We start from the raw sequence: 23,940 nt of genomic DNA, 5'->3' as shown, positions 1-23,940 counted from the left end.
CCTCGATAAGATCTTCGGTCTGTCTTCAAGGAATAGTGGGCGTGGCTATAGGCCCTGGCTTTTCTTGTAGGTGGCTCCTTTTCAACCCTCTCTGGACTTCACCCAGCCCGCTGAGGCGGCCACCTGCCTAGTATTCCATGGTGAGGTAGGCCCAGGGCCCAGCCCTCCAGGGCCTGCAGTTCGGCACCAGAAGCTTCACTGTAGGATAGAGACCTGGGAGATGTCCTGAGGGCTTAAGCAGGCTGCCAGGAGTTGGGATGAAGAGGCAGAGGGGTGTCAGCAGACTTGGTGCTCTGCTCTGTGAACTTGGACAAGTTACTTAACCTCTCTGAACTTCACTCTTCTAAGCAGAATAGTTAACCTACTTCATAGAGTTGTTGTAAGGGGTAAGTGGGCGAAAGCACATCCCGTGCTGAGAAGGGTACCCGGTGCATGATAAGGGTGTGGATCATACTTGACCAGTCCTAGGTTGGTAGCATCATAGTATTTATGCCCAGTGGCCAAGGCTGGTGAATCTCTTGCTCTCTCGCCCGCCATTAAACCAGGGGATGGGGCTAGTTGCCAGATGGCCTCTACGACACTGCTCTGGCATTCTGTGAGTGTGAGGGCCGCTAGGTGTGGTCTATGGAGGAAGGGGGCCGTGCCTCTGGGAGAGACACAGTGTGAGTAAAAGCAGACACAGAGAGAGACCCTGTTAGTTTTCTACTGTTGCGTAATAAAGTGCTGTAAACTTAGCAGCTTACAATACCAGACTGTTACGTCACAGTTCTGAAGGTCCAAAGTCCAGCTCTGTATTTTGAGGCTAAGATCAAGGTGTCCACCAGGCTGAGTGCTTGCCTGGGGGCTGCAGGGGACAAAATGTGCTCCCAAGCTCTTAGGCAGTTGGTAGAATTTACTTCATTACGGTTGTAGGGCTGAGGTGACCTTTCCTTGTTGGTAATTGGCCAAGAATTACTCCCAAATTTCTGAGGCCTCCAATCCCTGCACTCACCCCCTTCTTCTTCAGCCAGCAACAGGGCTTCCAGCCTACTTTGTGTTTTGACTCTTACCCTCTAGTCCCTAGACCCACAGTGCTAGGGTCAGGCCTCCAGAATAGTCTCCATATCTTAAGGTTCACTGATGTAGAACTTATCTGCAAAACCCCTTCTGGGAAGGCCTAACATCATGTTTAATTGAATAACGTGGGGGAAGGAGGGTACACCCAGGACACTATTAGGGTTCTTTCTACCATGGATGGCTTGCCCGCAGGACAAAAAGCAGAGTGGGGCGGGGGCTAGAGCAGAGAACAGGCACAGCAGCCAATAGAGCCAGGGGAGGAAGGTGGGTGTTAGTGACAGAAGGGAAGTAAGGCCACTGTAGTCCTTGAATAAGGGGGATGTGCATTGGACACCCCCACCTCCAGCTGTGTCCCTGCACACCTAGCTACCCTTCTTCTGGTCTGAGCCCACTGTCTACATGACCTCTGCTACCCTGGCCTCCACGCCTGAGTTCCTCCCTCAGATGAGAGCACCACCCAGGCCCCAAACCTGAGACTCCTTCCTCTTGGATGGCTAGATACACCCCTGAACCCCTAGAAGCCCAGGAGCTGAGTATATCTCCTATAGCACTATGCTGCTCCCAGGGGCTGGGTATGGGCCCAACAGCCATTGGAGCAGGCAGGATGCAAGGGGGGCTGGTGCCCTGCAGCAGCTGGAAGACAAAATGGAGTCATGAGGCCAGTAAAAGTGCTACCAGGGCAATTCCTCTTCCCTGGGCAGCACTTCTTTCCCATCACAAACACCAGCCTCCAAGAAGTCCAGCCAGGATTTGGGGAGTTAACATTCATGGTGTCAGCAGCATTTCTGAAACCCAGCAGACCATCCCTTGCCTTGTTTTAGATCCATTATAGTTAAAAAAAACCCCAAACTCTTGATTATAGGCCAATAACTGTGCCCCAAAAACTATTCTCAGTAATAGAAGGTTTTGAAATTCAAATATTCCTTCAAACCTGCTAGGACCTTGCCTTTATTATCAATAGCAACACATTAGGCCTGCACAGCCCTTTGGGGGCTCTGTCCTGAGCATGCACTGTTCAGGTCTTCTTTGTGTTGCTCATGGTGGTGGTGGGTGGAAGACTGTTCCACTAGGTCAGATGGTGAAGCCACGTGCAGCCTGTTTCCTTCTGCCAGGTGGGCCCCCATGGGCATCACAGCTCTGCAGACAATAAAAGAGATGCCAGACAAGCTGCAAAGTCCCTTCCCATGTGGCCTAGAGCCTGTCTGGAGGTAGGGGAGTCCCTGTTGAGAAGAGATGTAGGAGTGAGAACAGTTCCAGCTCTTTCTACTTCCAAGGGTCCCCTTGCAGGGAACAGGGAGCGTGGGACCCCTACAGTGGCTGGGCCCACCCAGTCTGATCAGAGAGGGACAGCAGTGCTGTCGGTGAACTTGGCAGGTGACAAGTGACCACGCCTTTCCTCTGGCATTAAAACTTAATCTTGTCCCTGAAGACTGGGGGAGCACGTGTCCCTGCGGCTGTATCCTGACAAGTTTGCGAAGTCAATTTGCAGCTTAAGGTCTAGAGGCTTCCACCAACCAATTAAGGGAATAGCCTGGTGTCCAAAAAGGAAAAGTCTTATTTATTTATTTATTTATTTTTAAAGATTTATTTTTTTATTTTATACAAGAACTGGGGTACAGGCCAGATGCACAGGAGGGTGAGATGATTCACCAGAGACAGAGCGGGGAATAGAACAGGCAGGCTGACGAAGTACACTGCTGAGGGGAGCAGCGGGCGAGACAGGAGAGGTCTACCGCGCCATGTGGGACCCTCTCCAGCCGGCCGGGATTGAACCGGCGCTGCAGAGGCTGTGGACAGCTTCACAGTGCGGCGCTCAGCTCAACCGCCTGCGCCACCAGGGGAGGCCCAGGAAAAGTCTCTTTAGAAGGAGGCATTTTCTTGGAGGACTCAGGCCCCCTAGAGGGAAACCCCTTTGTCTGGGAACCCCCTGGTACATCCTAACACGTGGGTCAGCAGCTTGAAAGTCTGTTGTCTGCTTCATTCTGCCTTCTGGTAGATCTCGTTAACTTCAAGTTACCAAAGCCTGTTTCCTCAAGTGGGACTTGAGTGGTAGGCTGGGCCTATCTCCTAATTTTTTCCAAGCAGTAAGGTCCAGGTGTGGGCTAACCTGAAGATCATACAAGCTACCGTGTTGGCCAATCAGGCACCAGTTTCCTTCCCCATCCGGGGATTACAGCATATTCATCACACTGAAGGGGTGGCCGCCCCACTGGAGTCACAGGGTGGCTGGGAGGTCAAGATGCCATGATGAAGGCCTCCAAGAATGGGGAGCTCTTCTCAGGCGGGGGCATCTCCACTTCCAGCAGTGTCTCACACAGCCCTCTGTCCTCTCTCCCACAGCCTGTCCTAGGCCCTGAGCTGGAGGGATGGAGAACTCCTCAGCAGCATCCGCCTCCTCTGAGGCTGGGAGCAGCCGCTCCCAGGAGATCGAGGAGCTGGAGCGCTTCATTGACAGCTACGTGCTTGAGTACCAGGTGCAGGGGCTGTTGGCCGACAAGACAGAGGGGGATGGCGAGAGTGAGAAGACCCAGTCCCACATCTCGCACGTAAGCACTGGCCCAGGGAGGGGGGCTGGGGTGTGGGCAGGTATGGTGGCAAATTCAAAGAGGGGTGATGGGGGCCCTAATTCTAAGTAACATCTGATCACCTGGCCCCAGATTCCCAAGGTGTCGCCCTCCCAGCCCAGCAGAGTGTGGATCCAGGCAGAAAGCTCTTGACTGTGTCCTCTTCCCATTGGCGACTGGGACCTAGCCAAGCTCACTAATCATTGAACACACATTTATTGAGTACCTACTACTTGCTAGGCACTATTCCCTGTGCTTAACAAGCTTATATTCAAGGAGAGGGTTGGTGATTATAGAGTATCAAATGCACACAATCCAAAGTCTAACTCATGAATATTCCTCTGATTTCAAGTGCAGACCATTGCTGGCAGTACGTCAGGCTGTCACCCGGGCCTGTGTGCCCAGACCCCATTAGGCACACAAAGGTTCTGGTCAGAATCTGGGTTGATCTGGACACCTCCTGGTTGGGTCTTTGGCAGCCCTAGCCTTAGTGGAAAGTGGACTCACTTTCCAGGTGAAAGACTGGGCCCAGGTTAGGAAGTGCAAGCTCTCCCATAGAGCAAGCCATGACAGGAGTGGCCATATAGCCCCACATCCCTGTGAGTGCCGTCAGCCCTCATAGGCATTTGTTTAAGAGTTGGGTCCGGATTTGCTTTCAGCTGCCTGTGTGACCTTGGGCAAGCCCCTCAACTTCTCTGAGGCTTGGTTTTCTTATCTGGGGTTGTTGTGGGGGTTGTTCTGCTGCCCTGGGAGTGTTGAAGGTCAGAGGTGATTAGAGGCTCTGGGCTGCAGAGAGCCAGGGGCTGCTGCAAGCACCCAGGAGAGTGTATCCTCTCCCTGTTGGCCTTGGGTTGAGGTGTCCCTCTCTCACACTCATTGTTCCACCTCAAGCAGGGACTCATGACAAGAAAATAGGAGCCACTTGGTGCCCTGCTTTGGAGAAAAGCCAAATGCAGCTCCCTGTCTGTCTGGGCAGCAGGTCCAGAACCTCCAGCCTGTTGGAAAGCCAGAATGAACCTGTGATTTTCCTGTAAATCAGGACCAGAAGCCTATAGCTGAGGAGGCAGAGCAGATACACATGTGTGCCCTTAGCACACCTCCGAGCCCTCCTGGGATCAGCCACCCTGAACATGCTGTGACGCCACATCTGGATGGCAAGGGAGGATAGTCTCTGGAGACTTTTATTTTTTTAAGATTGATTGATTGATTGATTGATTTATTTATTTATTTATTTATTTATTTATACAAGCACTGGGTAAAGTCAGAAGTGCGGGAGGGTGAGAGAATTCCCCAGAGCCAGAGCGGGGAGCAGAGCAGACAGAAGGACCGTAGTACACTGCTGAGGGGAGCAGCGGGCGGCAGGAGAGGTCTGCGCGCCATGTGGGACCCTCCTCCGGTGGCCGGGGAGCAGCCGGGGATCGAACTGGCGCTGCAGAAGCTGTGGGCAGCTTCGCAACCCAGCGCTCAACCGCTGCGCCACCAGCGAGGCCCCTGGAGACTTTTAGATGGATGTGTGCTGGGGGCAGGGTGTGGAAAAGCTGGCGACAGTAACATAAGATACAAAGTGTTCCTTAGTTTTCTCCTTCTCTGAAGTTACATGAAAGCGCACAAATGCTAGGCAGAACCCCAGGCTCATCTACATGCTGCTGGCCAAGGAGGGACATTTCAGTCCTGCTGCCACCACACCCCCTACAAATACTCCCAAAGCCAGCGGGGTTACACATCAGAGGAGGGGGCCGCTGCAGACAACTCTCAGCAAGGCCGGGGTCAGATAACACACTTTTTTTTGAGAATGCCATCTCTATTGACACAGCTTTATGGGAAATCTTTCTGCTGAAGCACTTTTGCTTGTTTTTATTTAATCTGATGACTATTTTGAATGGAAGCCAAAGGCAAAAAACAAACCCTCAGAGAATGTCCCGTCTGCCTGGCTGCAATGGTGTTTTGATGTTTCTGGGAGAGGAAAATTGTTAAGAATCTTGGAAACCTTGAGAAAACTTGAGGGAGTGGAGAAGAATGTTGCTTTTCAGTTGGTGAGGCCATTTCTTAGGGTCTGAGAGATGACAGTTGACGCTGAGGAAGAAAATGCTTCTGATACTTGTGGGGTTCTTTTTCCCCCTCCTTAGCAGCAGCTAGAAAGAAGGAAGGGTGAGTGGATGGATAAACAAATGGATGGACGGACGGATGGATGGATGGATGGATGGATGGATGGACGAATGAGAGGAGAACAAACCTCTTTTTCTTTAGAGGAGTAAAGAAAGTGCACATTCTAAGTTTTCAAAAACTTGGGGAACACCAAATTTAAAATTATACCCTCCCCTGACAATTCAGGGGTGACTTTCCTCCCATGGATTCCAGGTTTCCACAGGCACATCCTGGAGTTGGGCTCACTCTGTCCTTACAATGGGGAGGATTGGAGTCCCATTCTGCTGACGAGAAGACTGAAGCCAGAGATGGGCAGGGGCCTATAGCTCTGCTCTCTGGTGCCCGGGCTGGCCCTGTGCCCACCCTTCCTCACCTGGTTCCCTGCTGGGTACGGGCTGTGACTAACAGCTGTTGGGCAGTTGAGATGTTTTCCCTATGGAGTGAGAATGAGGACTCCAAAGTCGCACTGACCACCGGCCTCTGGTAGGAGAGGCTGGGAGGTTGTATGCGGGGAAAGCGTTGCACCTCTGTGGTCGGTGGGCATCACCAGGCTCTAGCGTTCTCTCCTCTGGCTGCACACTGGAATCACATAGGCCGCACCCCAGGAAGGGCCTGGCCTTGGCATTCTTGTCAGGCTCCATGTGACCAATGTCCTGCTGAGGTTGGCAAAGGCAGCCACCATCTGGGCAGCTGTCTCCCTTCCCCACCTCTCCATGGCAGCTGCCTGGTGCACCCCTCGTTGGGAGGATGAGCTTCTGGGATAGTGTAAAGAGCAGACACATTTGATAAAAGCTTATTTTTCCATCAATTCTTATTAAAGAGCCAATGAGGGTCAAACTAAGAGCCAGTGAGAGTGAAGGTAACTTCCCATAGTGTCTAATGCTGCCAGGTGCTCAGAAGCCCTGGGTTTTGTCTGTAATGCAAGGTGCCTTCACAAAGAGAAGTGCAGCCATGCAGGCGGGAATGGGGTACACGAGTCCCCAACCTGCGAAGGCTGGACTTCACTATGCTGTGAAGTGATTCCATGGAAACAGCCGAATCTTGCGGGCTGTGGCGGCCAGCCTCAGGTCTTTCACCTCAAGTAAGATATTTCCAACTGATGATGGCTTTATTGGGGTGCAACTCCATCATACATTGAGGAAGGTCTGCGTTCAGGTTGACTCGATGTCTCTCTCACACTGTTTTTCCTTCTCTTTCTCTCCATGTGTTTCCTTTCATCTGCCTGCCCTGTTCCCTGCTCCCTCTCCCCCTCGAGCCCATTCTTTAATTTCCTCGTGCCCTTTGAACCCCTTCTCCCTGCCATCTTTGCTCGTAGGAGGAAGCGCTCAATGGTGGACCACCCATGAAAAGCTTAACAGAAGAAGTGAGTTAAGGGGCATGTGGGGTGCTTGAGCATGGGACACTCATTCTGGTTTTCCCCTTATTTAAAAAAAATAATTTATTTTTAATTGCACATACTATATTCATAAATTCTCATGGTATATAAGAACTCAAACATTCGCAATAAAGTCTCCCTTCACTGCTACCTCCTTCCACTGCCTTCCCTACCTTCCATCAGATTCGTGAGTTAGCTTCCTCACCTTCACCTCACCTTGCTAAGATACAAATACGATAGCTTGTAGAAATGGATTATTAAAAATCCTATTTTCCAGTGGCCAGTATGTTGTTCAGTAATTCCCATCTTTTGCTTAATTGGAGCCTAACCTAGTGGTCTGTTCACCTGTTGATGGGCATTCAGGTTACTTCTAGATTTTCCCCTGGAAAAACAGGATACTTCAGTGAATGCTTTTGAACCTGCCTCCTCTTACACATATCAAAGTGTTTTTTTAGGAAGGTCCTGGGAAGTAGAATCTATCTTCATAGTTGCTGCCAACATGCTCTCCGCGACGGCTGTTCTGTATTCACCCCTCCACTAGAGGGCATCGGGGCAAATTGTCTCTTGTCTTGACTTCTAATGAGGTTGAGAGCTTTTTAATCAATTACCAGCATTTAAAAAAAAAATTAAAATTTCATTTGATTTTTAAATCAACAATTAGATAAAGAGGCCTTCTGAAAACAGATCTTCTAGACCCTGGTGGTTTCAGCATAAAGCAGAATTGCTTAATCTGCTCTTTTCCTGCCAGTTACTATTGGTTAAATAGTAAGGTACCATTAGAGCTAACATTCATTCATTCAGGCCCTGTTCTGTCCATGGTTGTGGACAGAGTGGACCATAATTCCTATCTGCCCAGTACTTACTTTCTGGGATGTCTGAGATTAGATGCTGACCTTTGACATAGGATGTGCCCTGGCCCTGCTTCTGCATTCCTGGAGCTGGGCTGGTCTCTCTGGTCATGGTGGCCCATCTCATGGCCTGGTCTCCGAGGCAGCCTTATCCATTCCCTTATCTATTCCTGCCTCCCAAACCTGCCTGCTGGGTAAGGAATAAAGGGTTAGTTTTTAACCTTATTAAAAACATTTAGTAGCAGACATTTTTATTGGCTCTTTGAATTAGTACCTACCCACACATACAAAAATAAAAAAAAAAAAACCTAAAAAAATAACTTAAAAAATTGCATTAATACTACTTACACCCTTTACTCATTCCATCATTTTTGGGCCCTGTCACCCTGGGTAAGTTACTTAACCAGGCAGTGCCTCACATTCCACTTGCAGATAATAAAAGTGTTCAGGTATGGGGGTGGGGAGGTGTTAGTGGCTAAGGATCTGGAACGGTGTCCACATAGATTGAAATAAGACCTTTCTATAGTCCTAAAATCTGTTATTATACATGTAGCCTCTCATTTGTCTTTAATTTTGTTCACGATTTTGTTCGTCACACAGGAGTTTTAGATTTTGGCGTAGTGTAAACTTGTATCTTAGATTTGAATCAATTAGGAATGTGTTTTCCAGGGCTTTGTGAGGTGGACATGTAGGGTGCTTTTTCCCTCCCTGGCCAGCCGGTAGTCTCAGCCCCGCACATTTAGGACGGTCTCCCCTTCGCCTGAGTTGGAACACGCAGGGGAACCCATCTGTGTCTGGTCCTTACTGATTCAGCCTGTGGGGGCTCTAGCCTCCTGCTCTGCTCTGGTGTCTGAAAGGGCCAGTCCCTGTGGGGGTGGGAGGGGGTGTGTATAGGTACCCTTGAAAAGTGGGGCTCCCTCACTCTATGCTTTTTCCTTTTCTCTCCCCCCTTCATGCCCAATGTCTTCCCACCCCCACCCCAGGACTTCACAAGCAGCTCCCAAAAAATACTGTGGATCCTGGGACGCAAATGACTGATAACAGATTGGAATTCATTTATTTCAAATGACTAATAAGAGCAGAGAATAAACATCTGTAGTCTCCTAGTCATTAAATTTTAACTCTGTGTCATCTTTATTTCAGATTTTTAAATTAAAAAATAGATGGTAACAGTTCTGTGCAGACCCAAAGCCACTGTGTAGACTGTTTCCACTTTGTCTTTTTCTGTTCATGACCTTTTCAGAAGCTGAGATCCCATTTATCTTGAAGAAGAAAGACTCTCCCTGTGGGACTCTGATTTGGGGGCCCACAGGGGAAGGGAGGGCCCTCTCTCCGTTTGAAAACCTCTTGAGCACAGAAGGACAGGTTGGGGGAAGGTCTGTGTCTGGAGATTTTTCTAGACTGAACAGGCAGGGGTGGGGGTGGGGTGGTAGCTGCAGCCTAAGAAGAAAGAAGACAGCGCTGAGAGCAGAATTCCAGCAGAGGCAGAGAGGAGCTCTGAGGGGAAGGGAGAGCTCCCAGGAACTGTCAGGACCAGAGAAGAAAGGCTGGCCCCTGTGGGGGCTGATCAGGCAGCAGCATGGAGCTGCTGCTTGGATGAGGGGCAGGAGGGGGGAATCATGCAAGCCCAGGGGTACACACTTAATTCCTCATGGGGGTGGGTAGGTTCTGGAAAGCTGTACACCTGGGAGTACAGTCCCTCCTCCAACAGCTTTCCCTGGATCCAGCCCTGACTGGATTTCAGGCTGGGTTTCCATCCTTACCTTATTGCTTGCTTGCTCCCCTATACCCCCCAGGTCTTCCTCCCAGCTCACTGCTGATCTGTACTACCTTCTCAGAGCTACTTTGCTTCCATCTCCTCCTCCAGTACCAATAGAAACCCAAATGTTGGCTCCTACCTAGCTTCCTGTCTGCTTCTCCCCTGGGCCAGTGGAGCCTCCCTGACGGAAGCCTTCTCTCTCCCTAGGAAAAGTCTCTGACCTCCTTAGCAGGAGAGACACATTTGCCACCGTCTGCCCCTAAGTTGGCCGACACGCCTCTGTCCCTTTATATGCTGGGCTCCAGATTCTTCTCCAGGAATCTCGGTTTGCTGGGTTTCTTTCCTGTACCCCACCCCCATCCTTCTATCCCCACTCCCTGCTGGGAGCACACAGTTCCTTATCTATCAGAATCCCCTTCCATCGCCTTTGCGGTACAGTTGTAGGACATCTTACCAAGGAAAGGGCCTCCAGTTAGTGGACATGAAGTAATAAGGAGTGACCTTTGACAAAGCAGAGTGGTCTCATAGGAGTCTGGAACTGCTCTTGCCAAGCTTTTCCGGGAACATGAGGATTCCTGGCGTTACCTCCTTGCCGCCTCTCTGTGACTACTTGCCTTGGCTCCCCTGCCAGGGAACAAGCTGACCCCAGGAAGAGGGGACTCACCTAAGGGTCACTCTCCTATGGGATATCACATCAGCACTATGCAGCTGGGATTGGGTGTTTGGGATGCCCAGAAACGGGGTGGGGGTGGGCAGGAGTGGGTGTGGAGAAGGGAGAGACTTTCTCTACAAGGTTGACCTAGGTTGGCATGAGAAGTACATGACTTAGCGCAGGCTCCAGCCAGGAAAGGAGAAACCAGTCCAGAATATAAAGCGTCTATATGTGTGTGAGTGTGTATGTTACCACACACATAGTGTGTGTCTGCATGTATTATGCATATGTATGTACATATGTAATTAAAAAATATGTATGTATACATAGATATATTACTTTTTATTTTAAAATCATTTTAGAATTACAGCAAAAGTGCAAAAATAGTAGTGTTCTCATAAACCTGTCACCCAGCTTCTCCTAATAAGAATCTTATGTAACCAGAGTACAATTGGCAGCACTAAAAAATTAATATTTGTACAATGAGACTTTATTTGAATTTTACCAGTTTTTCCATGGATGTCCTTCTTCTATTCCAAGATCCAAATTTGCATCTAATTGTTATGTCTTCTTAGTCTCCTCCAAACTGTGACATTTTCCTTGTCTTCTCTTCCTGACTTTGACCTTTGCGAAGAACACTGGTCACTTATTTTATAGAAAGTTCGTCAATTTGGATTGCCAGCTGTTTTCTCCTGATTAGACTGAGGCTGTGCTTTTTTGGTATGAACACCTCAAAAGCGACATGCTTGTCTAACTCATGATGTTGGGGGGCCCATGATGTTGACATGTTATGTTATGGACAATGCTATCTTCGATTGCTTGGTTAAGGTGGTGTCTGATGGGTTTCTCCTTCTCTCCCTCACTTGTAATGAATAAGTATCTTGGGGGAGATGCTTTGATACTGCAACTCTCCAGGGAGGTAATTTAACACAGAGAATTGCTTACCCAAGATGATAAAAGGGTTGAGAAACTACATAACCCAGGGCCCTTTCAGGAAGCTATTAACACTGGTAGGCCTGAGGCACAAAGGCTAGACTCCAGGGTCAGGGGCATAGGCAGAAGGTGAGGGTTGGTCTCCATGAAGGAGACTGCGTCATGACTGGCAATGCCACCTGAGGGGTAGAGAGTTCTGGGCCCCATTGATGAACTCAGTGGACAGCTAATGCAGGGCAGGGATGGGCAGGGTGCCTGGGACTACTACCCAGTGGGTGCCACTCCCCTGAGGACACATGGTCCACCCCGGTAGCCTCCAGCCTCATGGGACTCTGAGCACTTGAACTGTGGCTGGTCCAGAGCGACATCTGCTCTAAGTGGATTTTAAAAACCTTCATTTAGAAAAAGTAATATAAAATATCTCATTAATAATTTTACATTAATCGTCCATTGAAGCAATATTTTGGATATATTGAGATCAGATATATTACTGAGTTTTATTTTACCTTTTCATTTCTTTTTAAAATTTGGCTGCTAGATGAGTCAGATGAACATCTGTGTCTCCAATTTGTGGCTCTCGTTTGCCGCAGCTGCACAGCACTGCACTAGGATAAATTGTACCAGCCTCTGTCATCAACATTGTCATAAAGTCTCTTTCCATACGAAGGTCATACCCTTGACCCACTGTCAGGAGGGCGTGCCGGTCTCAATCCATCCACACTCACTCAGTTTTGCCCAGGTGTGTCAACACTAAGCAGCTGTCCCCACGACTTTGATGTACTACACATAGTGTAGGTCAAGGTTAATGATGGACATGAGCCAGAGAGGCCAGCCAGTGTTTAACCCCATCCTGAAAACACCACCATGGGGCTGCACAGTATGTAACGGAGGGAGGGCTGCACTGCAGTGCTGCCTTGTGTCTGCAATGTTTCTGCGGTTTCTGAAGGTCCTCATCTCAACCTCGCACGGTCACCCAGCCTTACTGCCCCCATCTTATAGACGATGAAGTGAAGCCCGGGAGAACACCTGGCTTTCAGTGGCTTTCAAGGCCCTGGCGCATTACTGGGGGAGGGGAAGGGGGGAGACGAGGTCTGGTCTGGTCCAACTGCTGATGCGCAGGCCCCACCCTCAGTGTCTGAGTCACTGGGTGCAGGTGGAGCCCAAGGACTTCCTGGACTCTGGGTTCTCGGGGTGAGTGGTGGGACTGGATTCCAGTCAGGCTCTTCCCCACAAGTGGTCTCTCTCATGGGTATATGGGGTATAGACACACTCAGGCCCACCTCCGACTCCAGCTTTGACACTGGAGAGGACTAGCATGACTGAAAGCTGGGTCAAGCATCCGAAACTCACCAGAGGCCCTGAGTGACTGACCTCTGGTTGACTTTGGAATGTAACTGGGTTTTCATTACTTTCGTGGGCTGAGTTTGCCTTCCCCAAGCATACCCCAAAGGGTCACCTGGAGACGCCATCTTGGGCCCAGTGGTGGGAAAGTACCTGCCCTTGAAAATGGCTGAGCAAGATTTTGTCCTCCCTCCACTGCAGAAGGGCAGGGCCAGGCCTGGGAAGCCCAGGCAGAGTCAGGATGAGCCTGTGTGTCCTGCGCCACTGACCTCTCCTCTCTCCCTGCAGTGGACAGCGAACTGCAGCGTGCAACTCGACAGCAGCTGCTCCTTCTCCCAAGGGCGAGCCCCGCCACAGCAGGTAAGAACCACTGTGCTCCCTTGCGGTGTTTTCATTTGTCGTGTCTGGGACGCTGGGCTGGTCCATGATGCCTCCAGAGAAGCAGTGATGTGGAGAAAACAGGAGTGGGGGGAGGGGAGGCTGCAGTCTGCCTCTGGGTGCCCAGCCCACAGTGACGCTTCCTTCCCCACAACAGATATTCCTGAGATTTCTTTTCAGTGTAACATGATTTATAACAAACATATTCAGTAACCAAACACCCATTGAGAAGAGAAGGGCTGTGATAAATACGATATATATGGGGTACTTCTTCCCAGTGGAAAGCAGTTTTGTGTCACTTAGCAACCGGGATACCTTCTGAGAAATGTGCCTTTAGGAGATTTCGACCTGAATGAGCATCACAAAGTGTGACCACACAGACCTCGTGACACAGCCCATGACACACCTACACTCTGATACGGCCTACCGGGACTCCCATCTTAGATGTGACCTGTCATTGACCATTCTTAAGGGGCAGTAAGATGAATGAGCTGGAAGTTCATAGGTCAGTGTTGGTGAACCCCACAAATAATGGAACTCCTAGGATTTCGGTGCTGGTGAGGCACTCTCTGGGTTTGCCGAGAGCCTGACGGGGCAGCTTGTGGGGAGAGGTGTTGGAGACCTGTCCGTTTCTCCCTGGCCCACCTGCTGTGTTTGGACCAGGCTGGAGACTGGTCTCCCTGCTGCTGAGCTGTGAGACCCTGAGGAAGCTCCTGCATGACCAGGAGGGCCCCATGGCCATATCTGCCCTCTCTGGCTGTCCATTGTTCTTGCTGATATCATCTTGGCCTGTGGGAGACAGTGGGATTAGATGGAAAAAGCCATTTATCCTCAACCCCCAAAACATCCTCTGACTGTGCCTGTCCCAAGAGATGAGAGGGTGGGCCTCCCTGGTGGCGCAGCGGTTGAGCGCTGGGTTGCGAAGCTGCCCGCAGCCTCTGCGGCGCCGGTTCAATCCCTGGCTATTCCCCAGCCACCGAGGAGGGCCCCACATGGCGCGCAGACCTCTCCTGCCACCCGCTGCTCCCCTCAGCAGTATATTTCGTCAGTCTGCCTGCTCTGCTCCCCGCTCTGGCTCTGGTGCATTCTCTCACCCTCCCGCGCTTCTGACTGTACCCAGTGCTTGTATAAACAAAACAAAACAAGTAAATAAATAAATAAATAAATGAAATCATGCCTCTATTAAAAAAAAAAAAAAAGAGAGAGATGAGAGGGGCCTTTATGGGCTCTGGCAACAACTTACTCCCAATTTCAAAGCAACCATGTTAACACATTGCCCTGGCCCACTTACTTATTGATGAAACCAACTTTTATCTATTCTGTCTGGAAGGAAGATGATAGTGGCCTCAGTTCTAGATCTTTCTTAGGCTGCAGAACTTTTCTACACCATGGTATGGGGCAGTGGGGGCGCAGCTGCTCTGGATAGTCACTTCACTTGGACAGATGTCTCTGTGTGTACCTCTCTGTTTCTTAAGGAGGGGCCATAATAGAGCCTGTGGTGAGGGAGGGGAGATGAGGGCACGTCCTATATTCTGCTTTTTGCACTGCCCCATACTTGATAGCAATTCTCTTTGTTCTCAGCTTCTTCATATAAAGAACAGGTGACTCGAAGGCCTCTGAGGGTCCTAGCTTTGCAAATAAAGACACCGGGTTCTTCCACCTCCCACTGCCCTCCCCTGCCAGTTTGGCCCTATCTTGCCTCCCTGTGCTAGGTATCCTTGCAAGGAATCCTCTGGGATTCGGCTCTATTTGGGATGACTTTCTAAGCAAGCTTATCTATCACTAGTCATATAGTTAGGGAGCTGGAATGCAGTTTTCAGCTTTTCTTTGTAGTGCGTGGGGATGATTTAGAGGAAAGTGCCTGAAGTGGGAAGGTGCAGGCCAGTGCATGGAGAAAACATTTCAAGGTCCCACATGGGATGCAGCTCAGGAAAGAAGCTCAGGGCAGACAGAAGTTTGAATGGGGTCAGGATGAGCAGCTCTTCTGTCTACAGGGAAGTGCCAAGAAAAGGAAATGAATGTGCACCATAGCAGCAAGCCTCTGCTTAGACCTTGAGAAGGACTTTCTGATGAAAGACTTGCAGGCCCGCAGTGCTTGCTGGCTGTTGTGCACGGTGTTGAAATCTTTGCTGGGCACATAACACCCCTACAGCACACTCCTTATTGGGCAGGTTCATGCAAAGCCCTGGGAAAGGTGGGGGTGTGTCAGAAATGACGTCTTAGAGCCTGGCCGACAGCCTGTGGTCCCACACCCCCTGGAATGATAAGAAAAGGGCTCCCCGCCTGCCCTGTTCCACCATAATGCCTGGTAGCAAATGGAAACACCAGGAGAATGAAAAGGGCATTGTCCCAAGGGCCAGGGAAACCAGATGTTGACCCAGATGGGCATGCATACCAAGTACCTCTTCTGCGGAATCGAGCATTAGGCAACATGGATTTCTCTGAGCCTGTCTGGAAAATTTCTTTCATTGTTGATATTCTATGTTTCCATGAAATGACCAACTGAAGCCAAACAGTTGCTCATAGCAGCAGGAGGTCTACTTTTTCCTGATATCTCCACTGTTCCCCACCTATCTGGGCCAACCTGCAGACGGGGTGCATGCTATTTGCCAACTCAGACTCTGACCAGGGATGGCAGATGGTAAGCATGGGAGAACCTCAAATATGCCCCTTGCCTTTGGTTCAAAGAAAAGGGTGGAAAGAGTTTTTGGCCAGTCTCTTGCTCTCCTCCAGTAATTACAGCATTTGGTTTAGAGCCAATATAAAAACTCATTAGTACAAATGGTAACTTAGTGAAAGGGCCTAGATTTCTTGGCAGTTTCCATGATGTATTAGAAATACCATGAATATGTTGATGGCACTGCTCCATTCAGTCAGTACTTACTGAGTATCTGCTGCAAGTTTGACTAACACAAATGAGCAGGACCCTTCTACCTTGATAACTGTTTGTAGAGTAGAGGTCAGTCAACATGAAACAGGCTAAAGACACACATGTGAAGTCCCCCCACCGGATGTCCCAACCACAGATTCTGTTGGCCTTCCAAAGAGCGGTTCTCTTGGTCTTCGTGGGCAGGGAAACGTCTTGCAGAACATGAGACTTGATCTGCCCTTGGGAGTGGGTCAGATATTTGACCAGATGGAAAAGAAGACAACAGAAGATGAAAGGGCTGTTAGCAAAGGCTTAAAGTTAGGTATGATGTTGGTATGATGGGGCAACAGGAGAGAGCACATATACAGTTGATGGTTGGTCTTCGGTGTCACTGGGTGGCAGGGGATATGGGTCGTGAGTATGGAGGTGTTTGTTCTGTGAGATGCTGGAACTGCCATCCAACCCCACTCTTGTGTATCTGTATAGCTTATATTGTTCTCTGGTGTTCTATACAGGTAAAGTCTGTCCCCCGGGCATTGGTCAGTATAGCCTCCATAACACTGCAGTAACAAACACAATAACTTCAAATAGCACATTAAGGACCCAGCTTGATAGAGAAGTTGCCATTTTAATCAATTGTCATGGAGGGTAAAGAACCCTGGAAGGTCTCGCTTCAGCAGTTCAATGCTCCAACCTTGAGGGAACACATGTCACTTGCTCTCTTAGCTTGTTGCTCAGAACTGGTCACTGCCCCCACCCCCAATCATTAATTAGCACACTAAAAAGGTAGAATCCTTTGTGTGCTTGGAATGGGGGAAACCAGACCTCTCTGGTGATGGGCTAGAATGACTGACACATTCTCCCCTCTGGTAGAAGCTCCCCAGAGGCGGGAGCTGACCTCTTCTTCCCCACATCAAATCCAGAGATCAGCATGTCTCTAGTTGCCCCTATAGGCATGGGCTGTCAGGATGACAAGCAGTTCAGATCCACCATACACACACACACACACACACACACACACACACAGAGTACAGGAACCCCCTAAGTTGGATCTTGAGCTGCTGGATGTTTCCAGTAATGGGAGGCTCACTGCTTCTCTGTGTTTTTCTTTGATTCCGCCCTAGACCACATTCTCAGTAACTCCAGCTGATGGATATAGTCCTCTTCTGGCCGCGGCTCCAGGTCTCTCCCCAGCATGCCACAAGGGCACATATTCTTTTAAAGTTAAATATCCTGTTTCCTGCAGTTAAGTCCCTTGGTCATGGTTAGTCCATTCCTTTGCAAGTTTATTTGTTCTCTCCTTCATTGACCTGATCAGCGAGTTCTTTGAGAGCCATGTGTGTGCCAGGCACTGTACTAGGAACTGGGAGTGGGGAAGGGTCTCTGTTTACAGAGGCTGAGTGGGGAGTACAGTGCTCGGAAGTCTGGGACATGACATAATGGTTCTTAGGTCCTGTCCCATCCTGGGCTACCCTCCTATGGACACTTTAAATATGGACTCTAATCCCCCTTACTCTGCCTCTGAGAACTGAGCACCGTCCTTTGCTGTTCCCAGCATGAGAGCCTCTCTTTTCCAGAAGATGTCATTGATCTCAAGGTGCTATCTGGCTGCAGCTCACCTGGAAGAACAAGGATGCAACTCTTACCAAATATTGATGATTGACTTTAGAGAGAGATCAGGCAGCAACCATTCTTTGAGTACCTGCTGTAAACAGTATGAACTAGATAGCCTGGTCTCTGCCTGCAGGAACCTATTCTACTTAGAGATGTAAGACTTTCTTGAGTGGAAAAGCAACATCTGGAGTAGTGTGTAAATACAGTGTGTGGCTGGGTGTGCAGGCGAGCTGTGTCTTATGGGAGATGTCAGATCTCCTGTAAGGAGACAGACACCTTGGCCTCTGTACCACTACTTGCTATTCAGTCACAGTTGAGAGCTGTCAGCTTGCTGTAGGCTCAGTTTCCCCTCTGAAAAAGGAGGAGGTGAAATAGACTTGAGGCCATCAAAATGTATTGTTGAAAGTACAGAGCTAGATTTCCATTTCTGGGGGAAATGAAATAAATATTCTTTTCTATATTTCTTTTGCTAAGAGCAGCTAAGGACCCTGGGCATTCTAAATAAAACAAACATGGGAAGGTTGTGAAATGTGGTGAGAAGACTCGCCACTTGGAGAGCTTGGGTCTTGGGCAGTGACACAGTGGTCATTTCACTAAGTTAAATTTTTTGCACTTATTGCCCAGAATTGGAGCTGAATAAGCAGGTAACCAGGAAATGAATAGGCACAGTTATTTTTTAAGTTCCAATAAAAGCCTGCTCTCTATAAATAAAGGTTAAGGGAGACTGCTATCTATCAAGATAGATCATTTTTAGACAATAACTTCTCTAGCGAAACAGCACAGAAAAACTGTGGCCACACCCATACCAGCATAGACCCAGTGGAAGCTAGCCTCCCACCTCAGAAGTACCCAAATCTCCCATCTGAGTGGTATCAGAGGAGCCAAGTAGGAAGCTTTGACTTTCATTCCTGGTGGCTTGTAAGAAGGCCCCCCGCATACCCCATGGTATTATCAAGGATCATGGGGGAACCGTAGACTTCCACCCCCTCTCAGCAGTAGTGAGATGCCCCTACAACCCTTTTGGGATGTGTCAGGCTTGGGACTTGCATGTTTCCCAGAGTTAATGAGGCTACCCACATCAGGGACAGTGGGGAATGCATGGGGACCTGGCTGAGCTCCTCACTTTCATCCAGCCATAACAACAGGCACCTCTCTGGACTTCTGCCTTCACTTGGCAGTGGTGAGACTGTGTCCTCCGCATCCCCTCACCAGAGTAGAAGCACAAAAAGTAAGTTAAAACAGAAGATGTAAATAAGATTCACAGTCTCATAACACAAAAGTATCCTGATTACTATCAAAAATGATTTGTCATATCAAAAAGCAGAAGATTTTAACTGAATGAAAAAAGACAATAGATGTGACATTGGACTTCATCAAAATGAAAACCTCTTGCTCTGGGGGAAAGTCTATTAAAAAGATGCGGAAACAAAGAGGGGTTGAAGAGAGACAGGGGGAGAGAATATTTGTAAAACCTGTATCTGGCAAAGGATTAGAATCTAGATGTACAGACAATTATCAAAACAACATTAAAGCAATCGAATTAGAAAGTGGACACGGACCTCCCTGGTGGTGCAAGGGGATAAGTCTCAGCACTATGAAGCTGTCAGCAGCCACTGCCGCATGAGTTTGATCCCCGGCCAGGGAGCTACCCACATGGTGCAGCAGACCTCTCCTCTTTCACCCTCTGCTCCCCTCAGCAGTGTATTTCAGTCAACCTGCCTGTTCTGCTCCCCACTCTGTCTCTGGTGAATCCTCTCATCTCCCACACCTCTGGCCTACACCCCGGCTCTTGTATGCATAAATAAAATAAATCTTAAAGAAAAAAGAAAATGGACAAAATACATAATGAGACATTTTTCACTGAAGGGGATATGCCACTGGTAACTAAACACCAAAAAGATGGTCAGCATCAGTAGCCACAGGGAAGAGCACAGTGCGTCGCAGCACAGGGAGTCATAGTGGGGTCTCCATGTCTCTCCACACCACCCAGAACAGCTAAATTACAAACAAAATCATGACACTGCTGAATGCTGGTGAAGACACAGAGAAATTGGATCTGTCCTCCATAGCTGATGGGAGTAGAAAGGGGTGCAGCCATTCTGGAAACAGGTGGACAGTTTCTTCAAAAAAACTAAACCTGCAAGTACCATATGATCCAGCAATTGCACTCCTGGGTGTTTATCCCAAAGAAATGAAAACGTGTGTTCACACAAAAACCTCTACTGAAATGTTTATAGCAGCATTATTCATAACAGCCCCAAACTGGAAACCACCCAGATGTCCTTCAATAGGTGAATGGTTAAACAAATGTGGCACTCGGCTGTGAAAAGGCATCAACTGCTGATGCGCATCACCACCTGGATGAATCTCCAAGGAACTGTACTGAGTGGAAAAAAAAGCCAAGCTCCCAACATTACCTACTCTGTGATTCATTTATATAACATTCTGGAAATGACAAGATTTTAGAATTAGAAAACAGTTTAGCTGTTCCCAGGGATTAGGGAAGGATGAGGTGGGTGTGGCTATATGAGGCAGCTGGGGGCTCCTGGGGGGAGGAAATGTTCTGAATCTTGACTGTATCAAGTCAATATCCTGGATGTGACACTGAACTATACTTTCACAATTTTCCCCATGGTGCGGGGTGGGGTGGGAGAGGGCGCAGGGGATCTTTCTGTTTTATTTTTATAACTAGCTGTGAATCTACAATTACCTAAAGTAAAAGTTTCTTTATTAAAAAATGCAGAGCTTTTGTTTCGACAAGATCTTTCATGGAAATTTCATGTAGAAACCTAAAAGGGGGTGAAACTGTTTGTTAAGGAGGGAAAGGGACCACATGTGCTTTTCTCCCATACCCCATCTAGCCCATTGTTCTGGGAGCACCTTTCTGAGCTTCCAGATCACCCCTGGACTCGGTAAGTTCTCAGGCCCTTTCCTTCCCTGATCTTCCATGGCTCTGAGTCTGGCATTGGCCAGAAGGGAGACACTCGTGGAATCTGGGGAGTTCTAAGAAGTTCTCCTAGTGAGGAACATTTGAGGATGGGATCCTGTCTAGACAAGGCAGGGGGTAGGGTAGGAACTGGGGATACTTAAGGGGTCCCCCATTTTTCAGCAGTACCGAATAGGCAGCCAGTCAGAAGTGGTCTCTGGTGTGACCTGGTCCAGGGCAGGTGCAAATAATAGAGCCATTAAAATCCTTAGCCACAAACTGAATTAATCGAGATAGAGTGGGCAGAAAGGGGTGGCTTAGCAGAAATATACTTGGCCACAGACTTCAGTCATTATTTCCCCCCTGGCCTTTTTGGGTCTTAAAGACGGTGGTGGGTGGAAAGAGGGAAGAGACAGAGTGAACAGAATGACCTGTTTCTGCACCTGAGCTCAGCTCTAGTGCCACTGAGGCGCCTTTCTGCCAGTATGTTCTGCTTCCTGCCTCAAAAGCCCTCTATTAAGGAGGATTCAAATATTGGGGGGCTATCACCATCTTTCCCACAAGCACTGGGGTGCTGTCCTTGGTGCTGAATGAGCAATTTCTCTCAATCTCTCTCCCCTCTCTCCCCTCCTCTCCTCTTGCTCTCATCTCTCAATCTGTCATCAATCCAAGGATGTCTCTCCTCGAATCCGGCCCATCTTTACTCCTTCCTCTTTCATTCGACTCCTTTTTTCCTTTCTACCTGGGCAAAACCAGTCTGGCTTATTTTGGGTCTGAGAGGAGACTCAGCCTATAGGAGGCACCTGTTTGGGTCCAGGAGATGCCTTTGGAGTCCTCTGGTTGTCAAACATTTCCTGTATATGACAAGCTTCCCCAGTGTCTCTTAAGTCTCACCTCTTCTCACCCCCGCCTGGGAATTGTTAATCTAATCCAGTGCTCTTGGTTCAGAAGAAACAGCACAGGTCCAAGGAGCTGGAGTGGCTCTCTGGAGATCCCAGGAAGCAGCTTGCAGGCCTTGAACCCTGCTTTCCCTGTTCAGTCCAAACCATGTTGCTGCTGGAAGGAAGTTTCGCCTGGGTTCTCAGAGCCACAGAGCTCTCTCCCCTGAAGCCGGCAGCATGGGCGGATGTATCAAATCACGTAGTAACTTGGCTGCATGCCTCTTCCATTGTTCTTTCCATTTCTAGGACTCCTCAGTTGGGTGGTAAGAGCCCTCCCAAAGAAGGTTCCAGGGCACCTTAGTCCTGCAAAATGCAGAGATGCTAGGCTTCTTGTGGCCCAGAGTGTTTATATTCTTTGGGTGATCAACTGAAGCTTGAGTTGTGGGTGGGGGGACACATATCCTTAGAGAGAAAGGAGAGGCCTTCTCTGTTGTTTAAAGGTATGGGTCTCCCCAATAGCTCCCCTTGGAACCCTGTGTCCATGAGGTGAGAGGGTCCATATTGGGGTCAGCTTGTTCTTGGCCCTCATGAACAGCGGACATTCTGTGCTGAGAAGAGAATAGAGTAGGTGTGTGAGCCTCGGAAGAGCAGGGCCTGCACTGCCCCCTTCTCTCCAGTACCCTGTGCAGGGCCCCGTACAGTTGGCTGACAGTCACTCACCCAGGCCCAGGGTTTCAGCTGTAGGTGACCAGGGCTGCAGACTGGCTCCCCCGCCTCAGCGTCCTTGGGCACAACATACCTGATGTGCTGGGACATCCTGTATTTGGAACTTTACCCTCCCAATAATGGGAGGAGTCTTCCTGCTGCCCCTAGTCCTAATTAGTCAGATTCTGGCTAATTTTCAAATCCTTGTAGTCTGGAATTGTTGACACACACACACCTACACATCCAAGCACACACACAAGCAAAAATCACTGCCATTGTGGATTAATGAAGAAAGAAGACAGCGTGGAAGAGGATTGTTTTCCTCTTTGCACTGACTTAGCATGCTTTTCTACTGAAAAATCATTCACTCCCACCTGGTTTCATTCATTCATGCAGAGCCCCCGGTCCCAGTTCACTCCCCCATGTTCCCTCTTAACTTAACTTCACTACAGGTGATTTACTACCCCCCACCAGCACTGTCTTCCCAAATGTGGGCAGAAACAGACTAATTGGAGAAGGGAATTAACATTGCGTTACAAGACTGTTTCCCAAAGAGGATTTCAGGACACTGAGTCTGTAAAATGCTCTGTGAAATGAAAAGGAAAGGTGTGGAGGGTTTCTGGCCAAAGAAGATGTACTTGCCAAAGCCAAATGTTTGCAGGGCATGGACAAGTTACAGCTTTATAAAACCCGCAGGGGCTTTAGACTGATGAACTGTTCAGTGCAGTGGTGATGAGTGTAACCCTTAGCGGGCAGATTGTATGCATTCCTGACCTAGGAACCAGCTCTATGTTTGTGGACAAGTTCTCTGAGCCTCAGTTTCCCTGTTGGTGAAATGGGGGTGGTGACAATAACATCTGTTTCCGGGAATTGTAACAGACATGAAGTGCTTGCTAGTGCTGGGCATGTAGTGATGCTGTGTCAGAATGCTGCCACCATCTGAGCTGTCATCCCAAGCTGTGGGTAGCTGTGAGCCCAGTGGGGCTTCCTGGTGGGGGAGGGGGCTTCAGAGTCCCTGCTGGTGGGCTGCCACTTCTACTTCCTTTTGCACATGGTTGAAAGTGCTCATTATCCCTCAGTGATCTGTTCTGAGAGCAGCAGCTCACCCCGCATGGGCCCCCTAATTGCCAGTAAAAGGGGCTATTGTGAAGGATTCAGCAGTATTTTAAGTACTGAAAAAAAAAATTCCCTGAAAAGGGTGATTGTTTGATGAAGTTTCTCAGAACCTCGACATTGCAGCAACCTGGGGGGCTAGGGGCTGCAGGGGCAAAGGGCCAGGGCAGAGGTGGGGCACGGAGAAACACTGTGATCACCATGGGTTTATAAACTGGAGAATGTTTCTGAAGAAACCAGGAACTCTCAGTGCCTGGCCACCATGTCTTTGCTAAAGAATATTTAGTGAATGAGACTGGGTCCCAAGGCTAGAAGGGGATGGAAGGAGGTGAGTGGGCAAGGCCAGGGTCCCTACCATTAAGGGGAGAACAGGTAAATTGGGAAGAGAGTTACCAGAGAGCATTAGCTAGCTGTTTCCTAAAGAGGGTTCCATGGAACCCTTGTTGGGCAAAACACTGTATGGAATAAAAAGAAAGAGTGGGCTGGGTTTGTGGCCAAAGAAGGTGGAAAAAAGTTCATGCTATCCTACCACCTACCTGAAGAGCAAATCTTCATTTGAGACCAATGAAGCCACTGAGAAATCCTGCAATAAAATAATTTATGTACCAAAATTTTTTTTAAAAGATTTATTTATGCATACAAGAACTGGGGTACAGGCCAGAGGTGCTGGGAGTGAGAGGATTCATCAGAGACAGAGCGGGGAACAGAACAGGCAGACTGACTGAAATACACTGCTGAGGGGAGCAGCGGGCAAGTCAGGAGAGATCTGCTGCGCCATGTG

The 23,940-nt window shown here is 49.0% G+C and overlaps 1 protein-coding gene across 3 annotated transcripts in view; it reads left to right on the top strand.

Moving 5' to 3' along the window:
• Nucleotides 1–23,940, top strand: part of CTIF (cap binding complex dependent translation initiation factor) — a 260,483-nt gene that overhangs the window by 59,905 nt on the left and 176,638 nt on the right. For 2 of the 3 annotated variants that reach the window (XM_037508543.2, XM_037508542.2), the window contains exons 2-3: nucleotides 3,397–3,602; nucleotides 12,962–13,033. In XM_037508543.2, coding sequence (XP_037364440.1) covers nucleotides 3,423–3,602; nucleotides 12,962–13,033 — 252 coding nt within the window. In that variant the 5' untranslated portion in view covers nucleotides 3,397–3,422. Of the gene's footprint in view, nucleotides 1–3,396; nucleotides 3,603–6,893; nucleotides 7,129–12,961; nucleotides 13,034–23,940 lie in introns of those variants that run through there. The other variant, XM_037508544.2, reaches the window with a different exon arrangement.

Source organism: Talpa occidentalis, unplaced genomic scaffold (genome assembly GCF_014898055.3).
Source record: "Talpa occidentalis isolate TD23 unplaced genomic scaffold, MPIMG_talOcc4v2.1 talOcc4.13, whole genome shotgun sequence".
Taxonomy (NCBI): Eukaryota; Metazoa; Chordata; class Mammalia; order Eulipotyphla; family Talpidae; genus Talpa; species Talpa occidentalis.
The sequence above is the reverse complement of the archived record's forward strand: the minus strand, read 5'-3'. Positions and strand labels throughout refer to the sequence as shown.